General features: G+C 40.5%; 1 protein-coding gene across 1 annotated transcript; it reads right to left on the minus strand.

Moving 5' to 3' along the window:
* Window positions 1–258: 258 nt before the first annotated feature.
* Window positions 259–23,200, minus strand: LOC124134693 (putative GPI-anchored protein pfl2). Its single transcript, XM_046499710.2, has 11 exons — window positions 23,184–23,200; window positions 14,434–14,505; window positions 13,855–14,019; window positions 11,789–12,532; window positions 10,402–10,490; window positions 9,944–9,996; window positions 8,671–8,825; window positions 6,946–7,123; window positions 5,862–6,035; window positions 4,758–4,843; window positions 259–1,902 (listed from the first exon to the last, which is right to left on the minus strand). Exons 2-10 carry the CDS (start codon window positions 14,492–14,494, stop codon window positions 4,780–4,782), a joined length of 1,683 nt encoding a protein of 560 aa, XP_046355666.2. The 5' UTR covers window positions 14,495–14,505; window positions 23,184–23,200; the 3' UTR covers window positions 259–1,902; window positions 4,758–4,779.
* Between the last annotated feature and the right edge of the window lie 947 nt (window positions 23,201–24,147).

A 24,147-nucleotide genomic window follows, 5' to 3' on the forward strand; every position in this document is an offset into this window, starting at 1 on the left:
TTGTGTTCGTTGATATGCCTTTAGTAGTTAACGTCTAAGACTTGTATCACTTCGGACTTTCTTCCAACATCAATCTGCCACACCGTGATACAACGGGACTATTGTTCAAAGCGGCGTTAAACCACTCACTCACTTTTGTACGTGGATTCGAGTGATTAAATATGACACATAGGAATCCTGCTACACTCCGTCCAGGAGACAGAACGTTATTGACTGTACACATATCCTCTATACGAGTAAATAATTAAACAAATTACAAACGGTACACATTTTATTTCATTTTATATTCAAGTACAAATCAACAACGTATTTACAATATATATACATGTATTGGTATAAAACAATTATATAAGCAGTAGATGATATAATCAACATATACGTTTAACCTCTATATGTGATAGTATTATGACATAAATGGAATCTTACATATGAAAGTTCAGAACATGCATTAACCTCCAATGGTTAAAATATCTGCTCGTCAATGCCTTGCATACGAACAATACACACACATCTATGACGACACAACCAAAAAGTACATCTAAACAAATAATATCATTTTTTTTCTGTTGATTCCCTAAAATTTCCTATAATCTAAACAACCGTGCAATAACGGTATACACCGTTTTTTATGGTGGCTAAAATGAAACAAGAAACAGTTTGTCGATGGCGATGTATTTGAAACCGTTATCATAGTTTTTTTAGGACCTGTTTGCAGTATTTCTGCGACTTTTTTCAGACAAGTAACATTTGTATAACTTTTGCAATTTCTTTTCGTCAAACCAAATTTTCAACTGAATGCTTTCTTTTGTCCGACAGGTATGTCAGTGGGGCGATCTTGCGGAACGAAAATGATAAAAAAAAGAAAAATTCATGACAAAAATATTTTACATCAAGGAGCAGAAAATCGCGGACTGAGAATATACACATTCAAACATTCACACTAAATATACATGTTTATATACAATATAACATGCCATGTACACAATCTTTTTTTAAAAAAATGTACTGATTACATCGACATGTGCAGTGACTATGGAATCTCAACATTTTCAGTCACCTATGCAATAACCTAAGACACTTCAGGTGGAAAAATATACATGTAGATTCCATGTTCTATCATTGTCCATAATAAAGTCTTTCTCCCTGCAATGCCAAAAGCCACGTAATTTAAAGTTCACAAAATATCGAAAAATAGTTCAAAATATGAAAGTTTATCCTTCATAGAGTATGAATACGAATGTGTAAGTTTGAGAAGACCGTACACGCGAGATCAGTATGTCAAACTATGCCAATACTTGAACGTTGCAAAAGAATAGAACGGGCACTGTTGGAATGTATATAGCTATCCCTGATCTGGATCTTGTTCTACGAAACGATCTCAGCGCGAAGTATACTGTGATCACATGTTAAAGTATGGGAGTTACGATCATCTTTGCGCTAAGATCGATTATCGCTTTGTGGAACGGGACCCTAATATAGACTGGACTGTATATCACAAGATGGTACAGCAGTTTGATTGGTTAGTTCATTGCTGGTTAGATTATCCTACTGTATGTTAAAAAGTTAGTTATAATGTTCTCTGGTTAAAATGGAAATATGCGTCTATATATAATGTATTGTTGAACATGAAAATGTGTACATTGTAGGTACAACTACACAACCTTACAACCAGGTGATGGGACAGTCATGTATTATTTTAATAACGGCATGATTTTCGATCTGTTTCGATAATCGGTAATTAATATAATTCAATTTTTGTCAATCGTAATTTGCTGATAACATCGTAGTGAGGTGGTGTCCCCGCCGTGATATTGCTGGAATATTGCTAAAAGCGGCGTAACACAATACACAGTCACTCGTAGTTAGGGATGTGTTGTCATGGACGTAAAATCTCCTTGGGAACTGAAATAAAAGAAACAGAATAAATGTAGTAATGTATGATTAGATAAAAAAACTGCACTGACAACTTGCTTCTTTTACCGATGTATCAGGACTCCGTGTACGTATTGTGTAAGCTTGAAGTACTTTCTGTTGTCAGGGCCCTCTCCAATAAAGCTGACAATAGTTTGGTCCCCTAAAATAATCCCGCGATGACAAAGCTGGTCCTCGGAATAAAGCTATTAAAATCTGAGCAGCACCCTCACATACGCCATCAATATCCATCAATACACTTCGCTACTGACATCCAGGTGGCCCCCGCAAAAAAAAATTCCCGATGTCAAAGCAGTTACGCCATTGATATCGCAGCCGTTGTCTGCAGTTCCGTCAATGATGGCGCACCCATTTCTTCATTTATGCGACCCCACTCACACACATACTTATCCCAAACAAAGGACATAATGCAACGTGTATGCCAGTGCCAGTGCGTTACCATGTGACCACACATTCACTGTGTATACCTCGCTGCCTAACTGTCGACAGAGGCGTCTCGCTCCATCTACCTGTGAATACGCACACACCAAAGGTATTTTAGTACGCGTTTACGGTAGTGAAAATAAGTAACTGTCAAGTGTACTTTTAGTGTGATTTGAAGTATGACGGCGATAATAGAAACACAATTTCACGCAAAAGATTGACCGAGTATAGAAATCAAGCATGCATTCGTGCTTTGGGAAGTTCTAAATGACTAAAGCAGTAACAATCGCGAGCACTCTAACTAAGAACTCTGTCTTTAGTTCATTATTCAGATATCCGAGTGAGTGAGTGAGTGAGTGAGTGTGTGAGTGAGTGAGTGAATAACGCCGCTTTGAAGCTTGTCAGCTTAATGTGATGGTAAATCCTCAAACGTTTCCCACTTCGATGAAACCCACGAGCACGGACAATGTGCTTACGAACCTAGAAACATAACAGGGGCGAACCGGGATTCGAACCCAAATTCATAGGTTTCGGGCCCAATTAAGGGACGCAACTCTGCACAGCGAACTGCCGCGCCTTAGACGACTGGGCCACCCATGTCCCCTCAGATACCCTAGCACGTATTGTGATTTAGAAGAAAGTACCTTGACTAATTTGTGGATACACCCCAGTCCCAAGACCATCCATAACAATCCACTACCTGACGAGTTTCGACTCCTGTCCCCACAAACTGATACGAAATTATATGAAACTACCGGAAAGCCCTGTAAGCCAGCATTTAAGTAATACCTTTGAGTAATGAATATCGAATTCCTATAAAATCGACATTGTACCTGTAGCTGTCTCTTTATATACATATCTCTGGCTGGGAAGGATAAAACTCCAAGCTAATATAAGACCTGTTATAAGCGTAATTGTAAAGATATACGCTCCCATAGACCATGGTGAATACATTTAATCCCTAATAGGCTATCATTTACACTAAAAAAGAAAGCAACTTTCAACGTTATCCATGAATAGACGCAATCGATGTACGACACCAACACGAACAAACCCATCGGGGTCACTTTGTCTGTATAGCATGTGTCTCAAAAGCAACAACAGTATCAATGAGAACCAGATATGCTTACAGCGTTATGAGGCAACGCCCAGTTCGGCCTTTTGATGGGACGTCTTCATGAAAACGCCGGCGTTCTCATAAAGTTTACTATTATACTGGGTAGAGATATGACGAGCCTTCGACAGTGACACATTCCCACGTCTCCGGAGTCACAGTCGTATCAACATGGGTCGTACTTTATCCGAGATGATTTTGTTTTGACAATAGCGCTATAAAGTCGTCTTTAGAAAGCTGACATGGGAAGTAACGTATTTTTTTAAATAGTTTGAAGTTTAAATATGTCGGAACAGGACAGCATTTTTTTGTTAATTTTTTAATTTGTTTGTGTTGTTCAGAGGTGAGTCACGTTTGTTACATTAACCTTGGTTGGGTTATTAGGACAAGCAGATTTAGGGCGTGGGGAACTTCTTAATGTACCTTTAAAATATGTCTCCCGCCATCAAGGAACATATACCAACACTCGAAGGTAGTATTTGTACATAATGCACGCGTAACTAAATTCACAAAACTTAACTCGAACACGGGGACAACTTATCTGGGGTGAACCGGGATTCGAACCCACCATCATAGGTTACTGGTGCGCCCATGGGACGCAACTCTTCTCAGAGAATTGTGGAGCCTTAGCTAGACGACTGGGCTCCCGCGTAGCGTGAGAAGCCAGCACATACCCCCAGTAACAGTAAACATTCAACAGCTGTTATCTTGTCATTCAGAAGTTTAAACATAATTCTCTGCACAAAGATTTACCACACATTGTAATTGCAAACATTGTACGTGTGCACTTGAGACCTAATTCTCTTTTAAAAACCTCGTGAGATTTGTTTGTTTTTTAACGCCGCACTCGGTAATATTATAGTTGTATGTCGGCGGTCTGTAAATAATCGTTTCTGGTTCAGTGATTGACACCATGAGCATTGACCTCTGTGATTGGGTCACAATGAAATGCATAAACCAAGTCAGCGAGCCTGACCACCCGATCCTGTTAGTCGCCTCTTACGTTGGTTGGTTGGTTTGTTGTTTTACGCCGCACTCAGCAATATTCCAGCTATATGACGGCGGTCTGTAAATAATCGAGTCTGGACAAGACAATCCAGTGATTAATATCATGAGCATCGATCCACGCAATTGGGATCGATGACATGCATCAACCAAGTCAGCGAGCCTGACCACCCGATCCCGTTAGTCGCCTTTTACGACAAGCATAGTCGCTTTTACGGCAAGCATGGGTTGCTTAAGACCTATTCTACCCCGGATCTTCATTGGTTCTTCATGACATACTTACCATTAATACCTTTTATTCCTATCTACAAATTCTTCATGTCAAGAGACGTCCTGTCATAGGTTTCGTTATATACACCAGAAAGATGACTGAAAGAGAAACACACTGCTCAGGAGGTCGGCAAGCATAGCAAGCATCACCTAGCAACGCCATCACCATGGTAGCATGACTATGACGTCAGAAAATATGACAGATGGCATTTACTTAACTTATTTTTTTATTAAATTACTTTCAAAGGAAGACTTAGTCACTTTAGTTGGTATTCAGAGCTTTATATATTGATAATAGCCATTAGGTATATAAATATATTTAATAGTTACTTACCACTTAAATTCATATGTAACGATTTATTTAATGCAGGTTTTCGGCATAAAGATGAGAAGAGAATCGTATTTTTATGAACAACGTCTTTAACCCATACTGGCAATGTGAACTAGGGTCAAGGTCACATATAATATCACTTGTTATCATGATGCCCTTGGTTTGGTGGGAATTAGGATTAAACATTACCCGGGATATAGGAAATTTATTCAACGCGTCCAGAACAACCTCCTGTGACGTTTCCACTCGAGATCATGTCAACGATGTAAGGGAGCTAACTCTGCATCGCCTAAACAGTGGTACAATTTTATTGTTGCTTACTGCTATAATGCATTCGAAACCCGAATTGTATTCCTTGTATCATTTGTTGTATTTTTGGCATTTTCGGGGGAATATTCAGTACTTGATCAATGTAAACAATCAGGGGGTGAGGGTGGGGTGTTGTGGGGTGGGGGGCTGCAGGGGATGGGGGGTATGAAATAATCAGATGTTACGCCTTTAACGTTTCCGTATGGACCTTTATCCATGATGTTGCCGGATGTCATCCCGGGGATTGGGGACGTGCATATGACTCGAGCAACCCTTCAACCGTTTCTAATTTCCCTGTTCACCCGCTACCACAAACCACGACATGGCATCACCAATACACGACGGCAACATACGCTTGTACGGGCACACCTTGGGGAGGCCAGCACCAATATAGGCTATAGACATACGCATATTATACGGTAGGTCGACATTTGCAAGAAGAAAAGTCAAAGCAAGTTGTATATACGAAGTACTTACTATTTCTTCCCCGTCCGTTCTCGCTTCCTATAGCACATACAGTACAGTGCCACCAGTAGGATGAAACAGAAGGCCCCTAAAACAGCCCCGACTATGGCCGCTACTCGATCCGGGTTCATGTGTGCCACTTCACACTTATCTCCGGAAAACACCTGCTCGTTGTTATCTGTGCACCTGGAAAACACCAAGAACTAATGAGTATGGTTTTACGCCGCTTTTAGCAATATTCCAGCAATATCACGGCGGGGGACACCAGAAATGGGCTTCACAGATTGAACCCATGCGGGGAATCGAACCCGGGCAGTCGGCGTGATAAGCAAACGCTGCCCCACCGCCCCTAATACGCCAAAAGCATAACAATGTAGCAGCAATATACCATATCTGCGACGTCACTTTTGGATTTCCTCACACTCCTCCGAAATAACACCGAACAAGGACGGAACCAGCATTTTTTTAAAAGGGAGAGGTCCAAAATATCAAAATACTCTCTGCCTACAACATACTACATTTGGTTCTTTAAGGGGTTGGTGGGGGTGGGGGTTCCGGAGCCCCTGTACACTCCCTCCCTGTCCGCCTATGCTTAAAGTACATTTCAAAGCGGCAATAACCACGGAGCATTCACTCATCATAGTGTCAGTGAGTGTGAGTGAGTGAGGTGAGTTTAACGCCGCTTTTGACAGTTATATCACGGCCTGTCAGTTGTGCTGCAGGTCTCAGACTTTTACCACTTTGGTGAAACCCACGAACACGCGTATGGTGCTGACAAACCTAGAAACAAGATCGGATGGAACTGGGATTTCAACCCAAAGTATCAGTGGGAATCCGTATCTATTCGTGGGGCAAAATATGATTTATATTTTATTAAAGTTACAAATGAGATAAGTGTACTCTTCAATTATTGAAAGTTTATTTAACTAATAATGCATTTTCTGAATTTGGTGAAAAAACGCACAAATGAGATCAAAATTAAAAACATTTATCGATGGAAAAGCTTCAATAATCGTTTAATACATTTGTAATCTCGGTGGAACTTTAACAGTCAGTTATATTTTTTTCACGTCAAACCAACAATGATCTTTCATACCTGCATTGAGCAGCAGCTTGACCGTCCTGTTTGACAACGACAACACACGCTCCGCCGTTCTCACAAACGACGCCTTCGCATAAGCTGATGCAGAGAGGGGACCCCTGACGGTCATTGCACGTGTAGCCCGTGTGGCAGATTTCTTCGGCCTTGCAGTAGTCATCCGTCAAAGCAGCAACTAGCATCAAACAGAAATGTTCAACATAATAACTTCTGGAAAAAGGTTAAACACCACTCCTTCTCATTGTCATATAGTCCGACGCTATGCAGAGTTGCGTCCCTTGGGCACCTCAGGAACCTGTGATCGTGGGTTCGAATCCCGATTCGCCCCGATTATGTTTCAAGGTTTGTCAGTACCAAACCCGTCCTCACAGGTTTCACCAAAGTGGTTAACGTCTGAGACCTGCATCATTTCTGGCGTTCCCCCCACGTTAAGCTGACTTATTAAGCTGATTTTACTGGAATGCTGTTAAAAGTGGCGATAATCTAGCCCACTCACTCTCTCACTAACTCATATAATCTGCAGTTCCATATGCAAACAAAAAGGCAAATGTGTTTCAGAAAATAAATAATAAATGGATGTGCATGTATGTTTCTTCCAAAAATCCATTTGTAGTGTGCGAGAGAGAAGATGAAGAAAGTTGTATGGGTACGCATGGGGTCGATACTTTCAAACATCGTACGTCAACGATTCAATGAGCTCACTTGGGTTTAACGTCGCCTTTGTCAGGATGTCAGTTATATTACAGAAAGTGTCATCTCCATGTGGGAGGAAAGCCCAACGTGGCACGGGGCGTGAAACTGTACCATTTTGGTAATACATTAATAATACAGGTATGCTAAATATTGATGCACCTATATATGTATGTTTTACTGCTATTTTTCTGAGTGAGTATGCGAGTGTGGTTTTACGCCGCTTCTATTAATATTCCAGCAATATTACGGCGGGTTTTGTAAATGGGCTTCACACATTGTACCCGGGGCTTCGAAATGACAAGCGAAGACTGTGACAACTAGGCTACCCCACCCCGTTATTCTTCATGAACAAAGCAGAGGTCGTTGCTTGTGAAATGCCACTTGTTTCCCTGGCATATGCTCGATCACTTACAGACGCATTGATAAAGTTGGAATATTGCGATTCCGACTAAACCCGACTTAAACCGGTATTGATGTTAGGACTGCCTAATTTTTAAGCAACAGAAATGTCTTAATCCTAAAATATAAAAGATACCGCCCACGGGAAACGCGTCAATGACGCGCAAGTCAATTGGACGATGGACACCATTTGAACCATTTACGTGTGGAGTCTATTTGACCACTTTGTCGAAGAAATATTTCAAATACTGTCTTCAGCAACCCATGCTTGCCGTGAAAGGCGACTATGCTTGTCGTAAGAGGCGACTAACGGGATCGGGTGGTCAGGCTCGCTGATTTGGTTGATGCATGTCATCGTACCCCAGTTTCGTGGATCGATACTCATGATGTCAATCACTGGATTGTCTTGTCCAGACTCGATTATTTACAGACCGCCGTCATATAGCTGGAATATTGCTGAGTGCGGCGTTAAACAACAACAAACAAAACAAATCTTTTTATCAATGAACTAGGGATTCAAGAGTAATGTCCCTTGCATTTTTCTCTCTCGACCGTTTTGCATACATGTTGCGAAGCGTCCATAAAAGAATCACATTTATAATATAATACATAATCGCATGTAATACTCACATTTTCCAAAGGCTTGTTGAAAACTATCATTAAACGCCGTGTAGTTGAAACAGCTGGGATTTGGAGACATGGCATCTTCAAGTTGTTTTGTCGTCACATTTGCCATCCTACCGTAGAGATGTTTTGCCTTGTAGACCGCGGAGAACATCTTGGAGCTGAAAACAATGCAACATGCGTTACAGCAGGCTTTTGACTGACACTAAGTCTCTGAAAATATATATAATAAGAGAGAAAAAAACAACTCCATTTAAATCTAAATCGAAAAAGAGCACCAGTGAGATGTCTGAACCTGTGGTAATTCTAGACTTGCTTCATTTAGGGTGAAATCAGCATACATACGAAAATCTAATATACTGGCGGTGTCACAAATGAGTGAATGTGAGTTTACGCCGCTTTTAGCAATATTCCAGTAGTATAACGACAGGGGAGACCGGAAATGGGCTTCACTCATTGTACTCCTTTTAGGAATCGAACCCGGGCATTAGGCGTGACGGGTGAACACTTTACCCACTTGACTACCCAACCACGCTTGTGATCACACAAATGGAGGTGACAATGACAATGATTTTATAACATAATGTGTCAGGTAGTAGACACATGTAATCTCCCCGTGACGATCCGGATCAGAGTTCTTCAGTAACCCATGCTTGTATAAAGTAACTACTAACGGGTTCAGGTGGTCAGAATTGCTGATTTGGTTGCTGCATGTAATCGTGTCCCAATCGCATAGATCATTGATCTTCTAAACGAAATACCCTGAAGATCCGGGTTAGAATTGGTCTTCAGTAAACCATGCTGGTCGTAAGAGGCGACTATGCATGTCGTATGAGTCGACTGACGGGATCGGGTGGTCAGGCTCGCCGACGTGGTTGATGCATGTCGTCGTATACCAATCGCAATGATCGATCTGATGATGTCAGTCATTGGATTGTCTGGTCCAGACTCGATTATTCACAGACCGCCGTCACATAGCTGGAAAATTGCTGAGTGCGGCGTTATAAAAAAAAACAAAAAACAATACAAAAAATAAAAAGAAGTGTCATGATATGGCCTAATGAGAGAGCATTATCGTACATATTCATTTTATTTTTAAAAATGTTCCCTGTCCTGTTTGACGCTTGATCTGTAATATTCAATGAGGTTCAGTTAGGTAGTCTGTACACATCATGGTGATAATATTGAAACAAACAAACAAACAAACAAACAATCTCAGTTATCAATTAAAAACTATTTTAACTTTGGATATACTGAGATGTACAAATGATACACTCACCTAGTGCGAATTACTTCCGAGTAGCCGTCTGTTGTTTTTAATCGGTCCTCAAGCTGAATTAAAAAGGATTTGTCCCAAATAAGAATTAATACGTTCTCACAACTTTACTTACATGTAATACACATACTAAACTCAAATCTCCTTCATTATTTGCTTGGTAACAATTTCCTCAATACTTCTACATATTAATGAATAATGCCGTACTACGTATTTCCACACTGAGAAGGCCACAGGTCTATAGTACATTTATTATTAGTTCATTCAGAGCAGTAAAGCATATTATTTTTCCTGCAAGTTGTATAAATATACATGGACATTTTTTTGTAAATATAAGAAATTCGAGTTTAACAGCGATATGAATTTAAAGAAATTGAGATTGACAATTTTTTTAAATTTTTTTACAGCAATCATAACAGCTTGGGTGAAGAAGTGCTATTTAAGCTTGTCTTGTGTCGTACCTCCGTTAATAATGACGAATCGTTGCAGGACGTCGTAGGGCCGTTGTTTTCACCGTCAAACGCCAGAGATAGCTGATACCTGGCCACATCTACAATATAGAATAACAATGTTATATCCAACATGACACCTGGCCACATCTACAATATAGAATAACAATGTTATATCCAACATGACACCTGGCCACATCTACAATATAGAATAACAATGTTATATCCAACATGACACCTGGCCACATCTACAATATAGAATAACAATGTTATATCCAACATGGCACCTGGCCACATCTACAATATAGAATAACAATGTTATATCCAACATGGCACCTGGCCACATCTACAATTTAGAATAACAATGTTATATCCAATATGACACCTGGCCACATCTACAATATAGAATAACAATGTTATATCCAACATGACACCTGGCCACATCTACAATATAGAATAACAATGTTATATCCAACATGGCACCTACACATGTAGCCACATCTACAATCCAGAATAACAATGTTATATCCAACATGACACCTGGCCACATATTCAATACAGAATAACAATGTTATATCCAACATGACACCTGGCCATATATTCAATACAGAATAACAATGTTATATCCAACATGACACCTGGCCACATATTCAATAACAACGCTATGTGGGGAAAGCAATTTAGACGTTCATAAGGCGTTTCCAGCAATATCGCCACATGGGATACCAATAATGGGCTTCACATGTTGTACCCAAGTGAGGAATCGAACCCGGTCGGCGTAAGGAAGAACGCTGTAACCACTATGCCACCCCTCTGCTCTCGACACACCACAAACTCTTTAACATATCTTTAACACCTCTGCGTGAAATGTCGAGGACGACTCAACAAGATTTCGCGTCTAATGAACCCTGAGCCAACTTTAATTGCCCCATCTAAATGAAGGGTATGTGGCTTCTTAAGCCAATTAGATATCAGTTTTCTGAAAAGATTCGGTTTCATAATTCGACAATAACAATGAGAGAGAAAAAGCCACCACGGAAAACAAATACCTCGATAGTCCAGCCTTTTTTGGTGTAAATGCCATATTGTTCAGAAGCAACAGAATGAAGAAAGATACAAAATAACATAACGGCATCATGACGGAGTACAAAATAGTCCTGCTTTATTATTCTGCATTCGGAATACCTCGATCATATTTGTTTCGGAGATAAGGAAATCAGGAATGATTGTCTGAATGCTTCGCTCACTCGTACTGATAATTTGGAAGCCACAACTTATATTGGTTGACTCGCTCACCAGACGTGAGCTCACCACATCTGGACGTATTCTCATGCAGAGAGGTATCGTATCGGGGTAAATGATCTGATATTAAATGAGACTGAACAAACCACGGACTCACCTGTTTTTGCAGCGAAGGAAGGAAATGATGTACTCAGTGGAGGCTGTGTTGCTTCAACAGGAGCAGCAGGTGTCACTGTTGTCGATTCCACAGGAGCATCTGTAGACGTTGGTTGCGAGGACGCTGTGGAATCTGTCGACGTTGGAGATGAATCTGATGCTGCTGAAGAAGATGGGTTTGTAGATGGTGTCGAAGATGCGGTACTGGGGTCAGATGTGTTAGTATCTGATCCAGCGCTTGTACCGCCAGTGCTACTTTCAACGGGAGTTTCAGATGCGTTGGACGCAGGACTCCCGGACGGGCTGGATGGGGTGCTTGTGGATGCTACTTCCTCTGACGTTGATGAGTTAGTTGTTACTGGTGTTGGACTGGCTGTGGAACTTGCACTGTTGCTTGCTGTGACAGAAGATGCTGATGCTGATGTGGCATCGGAAGTGTTCACTGAAGCATCGGAAGTCGATCCGGGGTTTACAGACGAGATGAACGTCGTAGTGGGAGTCGTATCAACTGTGCTTAGAGACGAGTTGGACGTTGAACTGGGAGAGGTTGGGCTCACAGAGGAGTTGTCTGTGGGACCAGGGGAGGTAACATCATTTGAAGTTCCGGAGTAGTTCACTGAGCTTGAGGAGGAGGAGGAAGACGGGATATTGCTGGATGTTTCCACAGGCGTAGCACTTGTTGACGCCGATGGAATATTGGTCGTGGGAATGTCAGGTTGACTTGCTACTGACGTGGATGATGCATCTGAAACAACAGGTGAAAGTTGTTCGGAGCCAAGAATATTTTATAATTATTGTAAACGTTTATCGAAAATACCCGTATGTAAACACATTTTCCCGTAGACAATAGGTTTTTAGTAACGGCTTTCTTGAATCACCGGTACACTAGACAGATGATGGAGTATTGTTTTTTGTAGACAGTAGTGTTTAGTAAAGACTTTCCTGAATCACCTATACACTAGACAGATGACGGAGTATTGTTTTCTGGAGACAGTAGTGTCAAGAAACGACTTTCCTGAATCACCTATACACTAGACAGATTACGGAGTATTGTTTTCTGGAGACAGTAGTGTCAAGTAACGACTTTCCTAAATCACCTATACACTAGACAGATGACGGAGTATTGTTTTCTGGAGACAGTAGTGTCAAGTAACGACTTTCCTGAATCACCTATACACTTGACAGATGACGGAGTTCTGTTCTCTGTAGACAGTAGTGTTTAGTAACGATTTTCCCATCTTCCCGAGGCAAGAGAGTTAACTGACTTTAAAAGTCCAGTTTCCACCCTTGCCGAACTAGGCTGGAATTCCTGGGCTCGATCGTAGCGCCACCAGTGGTTATTACAAGTTATGTCCCTTCTAAACCTTTCCCATGGACCAATCAGATTCCACCTCTCGTATCACTGGCATTTGTTTCAAACGAAATGGCGGCGCCCAGTCAAGACGATCTGATCGATAATGAAGATCTATATTATGATTAAACGGGTTTTACATAGTGAAGTGCATCAAATCACGTGAGCACCTTGATTAAAAACATGAAATGATTTGAAAAATATCTGTTGACAACGAGTTGGCGGTGCACATGCTTTGTAAATCATGCAATCGACCGAAATCTGCATGACAGTTCACGAACCGGTTTTCGATTTCGTTGCGCGATTTTGATTGGACTATGCATTGACTCGTTAGTCCAGCCAAAATGTAACTCCATAATACCAGCCTAGATAGGCAAGGGTGGAAACTGGACTTTTATAGTTAGTTAACTCTCTTGCCTCGGGAAGATGCGATTTTCCTGAATCAACTGTACACTAGACAGATGATGGAGTATTGTTGTTTGTAGACAGTAGTGTCAAGTAACGACTTTCCTGAAATCAACTGTACACTAGACAGATGACGGAGTACAGTAGTGTCAAGTAAAGACTTACCTGCATCACCTGCACACTAGACAGATGACGGAGTATTGTTGTCTGTAGACAGTAGTGTCAAGTAACGACTTTCCTGAATCACCTGTACACTAGACCGATGACGGAATACTGTTCTCTGTAGACAGTAGTGTTAAGAAATCACTCACTTGCAGAACCTGTAGTAGTAGTTGGTGGTGTTGTGTCAGTTGATGCCCCTGGTGCTATCGAACTGCTGGCTGCTACTGCTGAAGAAGAATCCGTTGCTACCGTCGTTGATGCCGGTTCGACTGAAGTAGCTTCTTGTGACGACGGAGCAGGGGATGTTGTAGATGCTGTGTAGTATGAGAGACAATTTAGTCATTCATCACTGCTGTCGCGTTCAGCGTACAGCAATCAAATGTCGCATTCTTCAATCACATGTACAAGATGGTGTGTCAGTGATTTGATGGAAACATTCCTATACCAGAAAAAAACAGTTCTAAACAATACTTTCTTTCAATACATAGTTTTTTTATATAATTCATGTCCTTAATGGGGCCAGTATACTACTCAAGAGAATTAAGGACAACCGATGCTTTCCTCTTATAAGGTTAATCGGTTATGGTTAACTATAATAATATAAACGAATGTGATTGTCCATAATTTTTTTGAGTTGTAACGTTTAGAATTCGTTTAATTGCAAGTGGTTAATATTTGCATACTGTTTCATTGCTAAAATAGCATCGGACGAAGTTTGAAGAACTTACCATATGCATTTGCTGATAACAAGCAGATTAGAAGAAGACTGTAAAAATACTGGATGTCCATAATGAGTAGGTCTGAAACATGAGGAAAGTCAAGTTACATGAATAATCTTACATTGTGGTCTTTCAGCGAATGTGGATTTCAACGGCACATTTATTGGCATACTGCTGAACAATAATCCACAGGTAGGATATCTTCCCCATACATCATTTGCATTGAGAACATACTGCTCAAGCAGTTTTGCAATGACAGATTTACGATAATAATACTATGGAAGAATCGGTACTATGGAAGAATCAGGTGGTCCTTAAGATGTTTTGCCATGACAGATTCACTATAGTACTATGGAAGAATCAGGTGGTCCTTGAGATGTTTTGCCATGACAGATTCACTATAGTACTATGGAAGAATCAGGTGGTCCTTAAGATGTTTTGCCATGACAGATTCACTATAGTACTATGGAAGAATCAGGTGGTCCTTGAGATGTTTTGCCATGACAGATTCACTATAGTACTATGGAAGAATCAGGTGGTCCTTAAGATGTTTTGCCATGACAGATTCACTATAGTACTATGGAAGAATCAGGTGGTCCTTGAGATGTTTTGCCATGACAGATTCACTATAGTACTATGGAAGAATCAGGTGGTCCTTAAGATGTTTTGCCATGACAGATTCACTATAGTACTATGGAAGAATCAGGTGGTCCTTGAGATGTTGTGCCATGACAGATTCACTATAGTACTATGGAAGAATCAGGTGGTCCTTGAGATGTTTTGCCATGACAGATTCACTATAGTACTATGGAAGAATCAGGTGGTCCCTAATATGTTTTGCCATGACAGATTCTCTGTAGTACTATAAAAGAATCAGGTGGTCCTTAACATATTTTGAGCAGTGTAATAAAAGTATCCGTCATTCGCAACTGAGACATACATATATCAACGCATTCATCATTCATTCATCATTCTGGAAGTGTACGTGACGTTCTTGCCGTGCTGATTTGTTGCCGTTGAAGACATCATTCAACATTGACCGCGGGAGAGTTATTGAGTCAGTTGGGTTTGGCGCCGCTTTTAACAGTATTCGAGTTATATCACGGCATGTCAGCTTAATGTGGGAGGAAAGCCCGAAATGATTCAGGTCTTAGTCGTTTACCACATAATCGGGGCGAACATAAATTCGAACCCGCAATCATAGGTTTCTGGGGTGTCCAAGGGACGCAACTCTGCACAGCGAATTGTGGCGCCTTAGACAACTGGACCAACCGTGCCGCCGACCGTAGAAGAACACAACTGTGCATGTAACATGTTTCATTGAGAGACGGTGCTGTGCATTTTACGAATGGGGATCCAGCCTTTTGGAAAAGGAAAAAAAATATTATTTGAAATTTCGCGTGGTTTTGTTGAATGTAGAGCATCAAATGAGTTAGTTACAGAGTATAATACGTATAATTACATTTCACCTGATCACTTTAGAACAAGTCCGTTTGTATTTATGCTTAGTATGAATCAAAAGGGGTGGGTGATGTATGCATTTTGGAATTATCTTCCGTGAGGGACACATCGTCAAAGATGTATTACTTGAGTGGCGAAAAAAGGTATTCAAAATCTCTTGATTGAGTGAGGAAACAACGCATTCAAAATCTCTTGATTGAGTGAGGAAAGACATCATTCAAAATCTCTTGTTTGAGTGAAAAAACAAATCATTCAAGACCTCTTGGATGAGTGAGGAAACAACGCATTCAGAATCTCTTGATTGAGTGAGGAAACAAATCATTCAACATCTCTTGATTGAGTGAGGAAACAAATCATTCAAAATCTCTTGATTGAGTGAAAAAACAAATCATTCAAAATCTCTTGATTGAGTGAGGAAACAAATCATTTGATTGAGTGAAAAAACAAATCATTCAAAATCTCTTGGATGAGTGAGGAAACAACGCATTCAGAATCTCTTGATTGAGTGAGGAAACAAATCATTCAACATCTCTTGATTGAGTGAAAAAACAAATCATTCAAAATCTTTTGATTGAGTGAGGAGACAAATCATTCAAAATCTCTTGATTGAGTAAGGAAACAAATCATTCAAAATCTCTTTATTGAGTGAAAAAAACAAATCATTCAAAATCTCTTGGATGAGTGAGGAAACAACGCATTCAAAATCTCTTGATTGGGTGAGGAAACAAATCATTCAAAATCTTTTGGATGAGTGAGGAAACAAATCATTTAAAATCTCTTGATTGAGTGAGGAGACAAATCATTCAAAATCTTTTGGATGAGTGAGGAAACAAATCATTCAAAATCTCTTGGATGAGTGAGGAAACAACGCCTTCAAAATATCTTGACTATGTAAGGTAACTATGCAATCGCAATCTCTTGGTTGAGTCAAGCAACAAGACATTTAAATTTCCGGATTGACTGAAGCAACAGGCAAATCATTTCTTAGCTGAGAAATACAACGACCCATCCAAGTTAAGGAACACAACTACCATATGACAGCAGCAGCTGAAGAACCTAAACACGATCCACGATCATCCATTGTGTGTGAACGGAAGCAAGCATATACGAAGCGCTTTGTTATGCATCTATTCATACTGGCAAGAGATACCCCACATCATATCATCGCTGTTATTTCAAAACACTGCTAGAAGTCCAATAACAGGTGCAGATACTACGCCTACACATGTAAATAAAAGCGAAAACACCCTTTTATTAATAATAAGACATTTCTGCCGAAAGCAGTGTCCATTGTAGGATTCCGACTTTATCAAAAAAGTTAATGAATCACTATCAAATATTCATGACACCTGGTTTTCGCGAAATGGAGAGCATTTCCTCCGTCACAAACACGTGCAAAGACAGGTCAAAAGGCACTTGTTATAAACACATGCAAAGACAAGTCAAAAGGCACTTGTTACAAACACATGCAAAGACAAGTCAAAATGCACTTGTTACAAACACATGCAAAGACAAGTCAAAAAGGCACCCGTTTACAAACACATGCAAAGACAAGTCAAAATACACGTGTTACAAACACATGCAAAGACAAGTAAACAAGGCACCCGTCACAAACACATATAAAGACAAGTCAAAATGCACTTGTTACAAACACATGCAAAGACAAGTAAACAATGCACCCGTCACAAACACATATAAAGACAAGTTAAAAGGCATCCGTTACAAACACATGCAAACACAAGTCAAAAGGCACCTGTTACAAACAAATGCAAAGACATTAAGTTTACTGATCACCGGAACTAAGCTTCATTTTTCCTGAATCCTTAAAATATGGCTGCAATAGTTGCCATGGCAACAGGATATTCTGCTATTTAGCACGTCTATTTCCGAAATGTCGTAAACCAACACACCAATTAATGATTAGTGTATAAGCCATGTTCTCTTTGAAGACGAAACTATTTTTTTAAATTGGCTGCATTTCGTAACCACAGCCTTGTCGTAACTCGAACTCCAAATTACATAGTACATGTAACAGCGATTTTATCGATTTCGTGGCCATATTTGATTATAGACACATGAGTGATTTACAACATACTCAGTATTGGTCAGCACGAGCAGTCTCTCTGTAGCACTTAACACGTATATCACGTGAGTGCAATACATCACCATGAAATAAACATCAATGCACGAGGAGAAACACAGTTTGATTACTGTGATTAATCATGGAGGCGTGGAGAAATGCCGAGTGTAGCTTTGACCTTATTATATTCAAACCATTCTCCCATATATATTATAATATTCATTATTCTTGTTAAATCATAACACGCTATGTGCATTGTGTGGCAAAAACGTTAGTGTTTGCTTAATCAAAAAACCGTCACAACTAGTTTAATGCAAAAGTCAATGTCTTTGTTTGAAGAAAGCATGAGAGAATAACGTCAGTGTGGTAATTCAAAAGGACATTCAGTAACGTCATGTGAAGATTTGAAGCCCATTTCTGGTGTCCCCCGTCGTAATATTGCTGGAATATTGCTAAACGCGGCACAAAACTATACTCACCAACTCATCATGTAAGAGTGAGTGAGTGAGTTGGGTTTAACGCCGCTTTGAACAGTATTAGTTATATCACGGCGTGTCGACTTAATTCCGATGAAATCCCGAAGAGATGCAATCGAAAATACTGTCAATGGTAGTTTTGTGCAAGGGACAACGAAGTAACAGAAAATGCATTGTGTATATTTTGTTCTGTTTGTTTGTTTGTTGTTTAACGCCACACTCAGCAATATTCCAGCAAGATGACGGCGGTCTGTAAATATTCGAGTTTGCACCAGACAATCCAGTGCTTGACATCTCGAACATCGAACTACCAAATTTGGATCAACCAATTGCATCAACCAAGTCAGCGATCCTGACCACCCGATCCCGTTTGTCGCCTCTCACAAGCATAGTCGCTTCTTACGGCAAGCATGGGTTGACGAAGGCCTATTCTCTTCTAAGATCTTCACGGGTCGCATTGTGTATGTAATGCAAGAACAATATATCGTATTCCTTAGAGAAGATGTAGCGTCTCTACTAAAACATATCAGTACTACATGTCAAGATCAGCAGAAACACCTGATCTGTCTGAGGAGAAACCTTTGACTTGGGTTAATCCAGTATACTCAGTGGCAGTAATGAATCCTGTTTGTACAATATCCTACATTCGAACCACATGGAAGTAACCAGGCAACTGCTGAAGAAAAGACATAACAAATCTATCCTTTTATCATTGTTATACTTAACGGGATACCCGTAAAGATCCGGGTTAGAAAAGGTCTTCAACAAACAATGCTTGTCGTAAGAGGTGATTATGCTTGTCGAGAGAGGCCACTAACGGGATCGGGTGGTCAGGCTCGCTGACTTGGTTGATGCATGCCATCGTATCCCATTTGCATAGATTGATGCTCATGATGTCAATCACTGGATTATCTGACCCAGACTCGATCATTACCAGACCGCCGTGAATACTGCTAAGCGCGGCTTTAAACAACAAAACAACTTCACGGAATTAAACGGCACAGTTCCGTGGAAGGACAAGGCGAGGCAGATACTATGGTTTTATCTCGCTCTATTTCCCGTGATGTATGATATATGTGTCCACGGGAGACAGGTGTACCAGGTGCGGGCTGACAATTAATGTTCACTTCAACCTTGGGCACATAACATGGACTCCAATTAGTATCAGCTCAACTCAAAAACTACATCCAGTTGTCATTTAGCACCTGAAGGACACCTACCACAAAAATGAGTGCTCGACATAGGTGACATTTCATTACATCTTTAGTTGTGAAAGAACAAAAAAGACACTATTAAAATAAGTTGTTCACCTGTATCTGAAATACTGTTCGTGTAAATTAAAGGGAGCTTTGATCGATGAGCATGTAAACTGCAGGGCCTTCAATATATACTTGCAAAGGGTGACAATGTTGAATTAAGTTTACGTTCGTGTTCTCTTTGTAATCTATGGAAAGAAGATGAATATCATTTTATCTTAATATGTAACTCCTATAAGAACAAAAGACACCTCTATCTGACATGAAATGTATTGAATTCCCATAATCCGAATATCTATAAATTTAGAACGCTTCTGTCTTCCAACGGTGTAAGGTTATTAAGAAACTTATGGAAATAATTATGTCAAACTTATGAAGTGAGACAAAGTTTTGCAAACACTAGATATACTAAGACATAAGTTACATATTAATTCATGTACCATTCTAATATGTACGTATGCACTTGATCTGTATATGGGCTATGACATTCATACGAATAAAAGGCTTGACAGAAAAGTTAAGTGGATCAAAACCTGTAGTGAGTTAGTGAGTTGGGTTTAACGCCGCTTTTAACAGTATTCCAGTTATATCACGGCGTGTCAGCTTAATGTGGGAGGAAAGCCCGAAGTGATGCAGGTCTGACGTTTACCACTTCGGTGAAACCCACGAGCACGGGTATGGTGCTGACAAACCTAGTAACATAATTGGGGCGAACCGGGATTCGAACCCACAACCATAGGTTTCTGGCGTGCCCAAGGGACGCAACTCTGCACAGCGAATCGCGGCGCCTAAGGCGACTGGGCCACCCGTGCCCCCGGATCAAAACCTGTAATATCCTATTACATTACTAAAAAGACCCATGAAGATCCGGGATAGAATAGGTCTTCAGCAACCCACGCTTGCCGTAAAAGGCGAGTATGATTGACGTGAGAGGCGACTAACGGAATCGGGTGGTCAGGCCCGCTGACTTGGTTGATTGGTATCCCAATTGCGTAGATCGATGCTGATGATGTCAATCACTGTATTGTCTGGTCCAGACTCGATTATTTACAGACCGCCGTCATATAGCTGGAATATTGCTGTGTGCGACGTTAAACATCAAACAAACAAAGCATTACTAAAAAAAACTGACTTGTTACCATGAGAAGCAATCATTTGATGATGGTGATAATGATGATGATTAAAAAAAACCTGACCAGTCACCATTAGAAGCAATCATTTGATGATGATGATGATGATTATTATTATTATTAGTCTACATCATCTCCACTACTTCCTGCTTTATTAAAACTGCACAGGTATACTGTTAGCACACACCAATGAATCCACACTGATCTGAATATAAATATCTAAACGCCATCAGTATCTTACTTACTTGAACAATTAGTGTGCCTGCACCTCCGAACACCGAACGTTAAAACCGTGTCAAAACGCGTCCTTTGCCATGCTGCCGAATCACCTTGCTTCTCGATCACAAGTGTAATTACCCAACTGTGACACAAAGGCGGCCACTACAGGAGTGTATCTGTCACTACCAAGTCAGTCACGTGACCGCATAGATCTTCTTTCAGTGAATTATGCCTATAACCTGCATTCCTGACTTAGTAAAAGAAGGCCCTTACGAAAATCGGTGACAAGGGCGTGGGAGTTTATCAGAGCGTAAAGAATATATTTGTGGTGGGAGGTCATGAAATACATGTGGATTAAATGGTCACGTTGTGTTTAGGGCTTCAGGGAGAAAGAGTCATGACTACATTTAAAGTAATTTTTGCCAATGTTCACATAATAATACGCTTAGGTTTACTTGACAACGTTACAGTAGATTGTACACGTGATTGTTACGTGTTTGTAATGATTACCGATAAAAAAATTAAAATATATTAAAATAATCGATATTTTAGGTCGTAGACGTGACAGAAAGAACATGTTAATCGTGATAATGGTGTCGTAAAACACGGCTGGCACGAAGCCAGTCTCTATGCTATACTTATTTTTCTGGTACCCTGTTCACGGGTCTTGTCTTACATTTCGTCCATATCTGTTGCCGAGCATAAGTAATTGATGAGGTCGCTGTAATGACTGACGACCCGGCTATCAGTAAACTTGATAATTGCCTGTATGCAATCAGAATATAACCGAACACACATGCAATGACATATTTATTACACCTGTGGATGCTGAGATACCCTAACATTCCCCTCTTCCCCCTGCTGCAGTAACGCCACCAGACACCTGATCCTCGACATCCATTAAAGCTTACTTCCTGGACGAGTATACGCTAATGGCGGCGTTCTAACTGTGCCGTTTTGTTTGTTTCTTTGTTGTTTAACGTCGCACACAGCAATATTCCATCTATTTTGCGGCGGTCTGTAAATAATCGAGTCTGAACCAGGCAATCCAATGATTGACATCATTAGCATTGATCCTTGCAATTAGGAAACGATGACATGCATCAACCAAGTTCGGGAGCCTGACCACCCGATCTCGTTAGTCGCCTCTCACGACAAGCATAGTCGCCTTTTACAGCAAGCATGGGTTGCTGGTTGGAACATTTCTCTGGACATTAAAGACTATTTTAAATATGGGCAGGAAGTGATTCATCGCCTACATGTACAATACAGCAGCTACACTGTGTCGGGGCCGTATTGTGAATGATCAAAACATGAAAGGTGTGTCAGAATATGCCTATTATTTTGTTCAGTGTCATTCAGTTGGGTGACAAAACATTATGACCAATATTTCAGATAATCATGGACACAGCATTATGATCTATACCTCGAACTATCATTGATAAAAGATAGCGACCAATACATCGGAATTATCATTGACAAAACATAACGATCAATAAGTTGGATTATCATTGACACAATAAGTATGACCAATACCTCGGGTAATCATTGGCACAAGATAGCGATCAATAACTCGGATTACCATTGACACTACACAGCGACCAATACTTCGGGTGATCATTGACACTACACAGCGATCAATACCTCGGGTGATCATTGACACAACACATCGATCAATACCCCGGGTGATCATTGACACTACACAGCGACCAATACTTTGGGTGATCATTGACACTACACAGCGATCAATACCTCGGATTATTATTGACACACCACAGCGATCAATACCTCGGGTGATCATTGACACTACACAGCGATCAATACCTCGGATTATCATTGACACTACACAGCGATCAATACCTCGGGTGATCATTGACACTACACAGCGATCAATACCTCGGATTATCATTGACACTACACAGCGATCAATACCTCGGATTATCATTGACACTACACAGCGATCAATACCTCGGATTATCATTGACACTACACAGCGATCAATTCCTCGGATTATCATTGACACAACATTATCACACTGTTATCAATTACAGTGTCATCATCAATTATTATACAAATAATTAGCAAAATACCATTTATTGGGCAGACCATATGACAGTTTACCTAAATAGTCTCCTACCTTCCTCACGCCTTCCCTTGAACAAATGAAGTTGAAATATTTTTTTTATTTATAGCTACGAGGAAAATTGTGAAGTGCCAAATGGGCGTGTTCGACAAGAGGTGTAATGTTACCTGTTCCAGTTGGCGTATACTCGTTGCAGGTGAATCCCTTTTTATATCCGTGTGCACACCCATTGTTTTTCAACTTTCGGTGATAAAGTAAACAGCGACTGCTATTTCCTCCACACGCCCTACTAAAGCCTGTTTATCATGCATGCATGGGGGACAAGTCGTCTAAGGCGCGGCCATTCGCTGTACAGAGTTGCGTCCCTAAGGCACGCCAGAAACCTATGATTGTGAGTTCGAATCCCGGTTTGCCACGATTATGTTTCTAGGTTTGTCAGCACCATACCCGCGCTCGTGGGTTTCACCGAAGTGGTAAACGTCAAAGACCTGCATCACTTCGGGCTTTCCTCCCACATTAAGCTGACAGGCCGTGATATAACTGGAATACTGTTAAAAGCAGCGTTAAACCAAACTCACTCACTCTTATACATGCACGTTTTGGACTTCTGACACGATTAAATATATAGTAAGTAAAATGAGTATAAATGGACAATTCCTTGGCCCCGGATGATCTGTAACCACATGTTTGTACTGGGTCTTTTTCTACACCGCTTATGAAAACCAGCTCCGATCAAACACTTGCTCATTTACAAATATTAGCAAAACACGTCCTTAATTCTAAAATCAGCCATTTTTACAGGTGAAAGAAAGTATTCATTTGAAAAGTTGGATTTAACCGTTACTATGATCAAAACAGTGACCTTGTATGAGATACTCATTGATGTGATGCATGGTTCCCGTATCAAATACATCCCCATCGAATAACCAGTTCTTGTTTGTTTCAATGTTTAGCTACCACTATGTGTGAATACTTTCCTTTGCTCGGTAGTGTATTTTATTCTCACCTGTGCATTATC

Source organism: Haliotis rufescens, unplaced genomic scaffold (assembly GCF_023055435.1).
Source record: "Haliotis rufescens isolate VD_foot unplaced genomic scaffold, xgHalRufe1.0.p SCAF_4, whole genome shotgun sequence".
Lineage (NCBI taxonomy): Eukaryota > Metazoa > Mollusca > Gastropoda > Lepetellida > Haliotidae > Haliotis > Haliotis rufescens.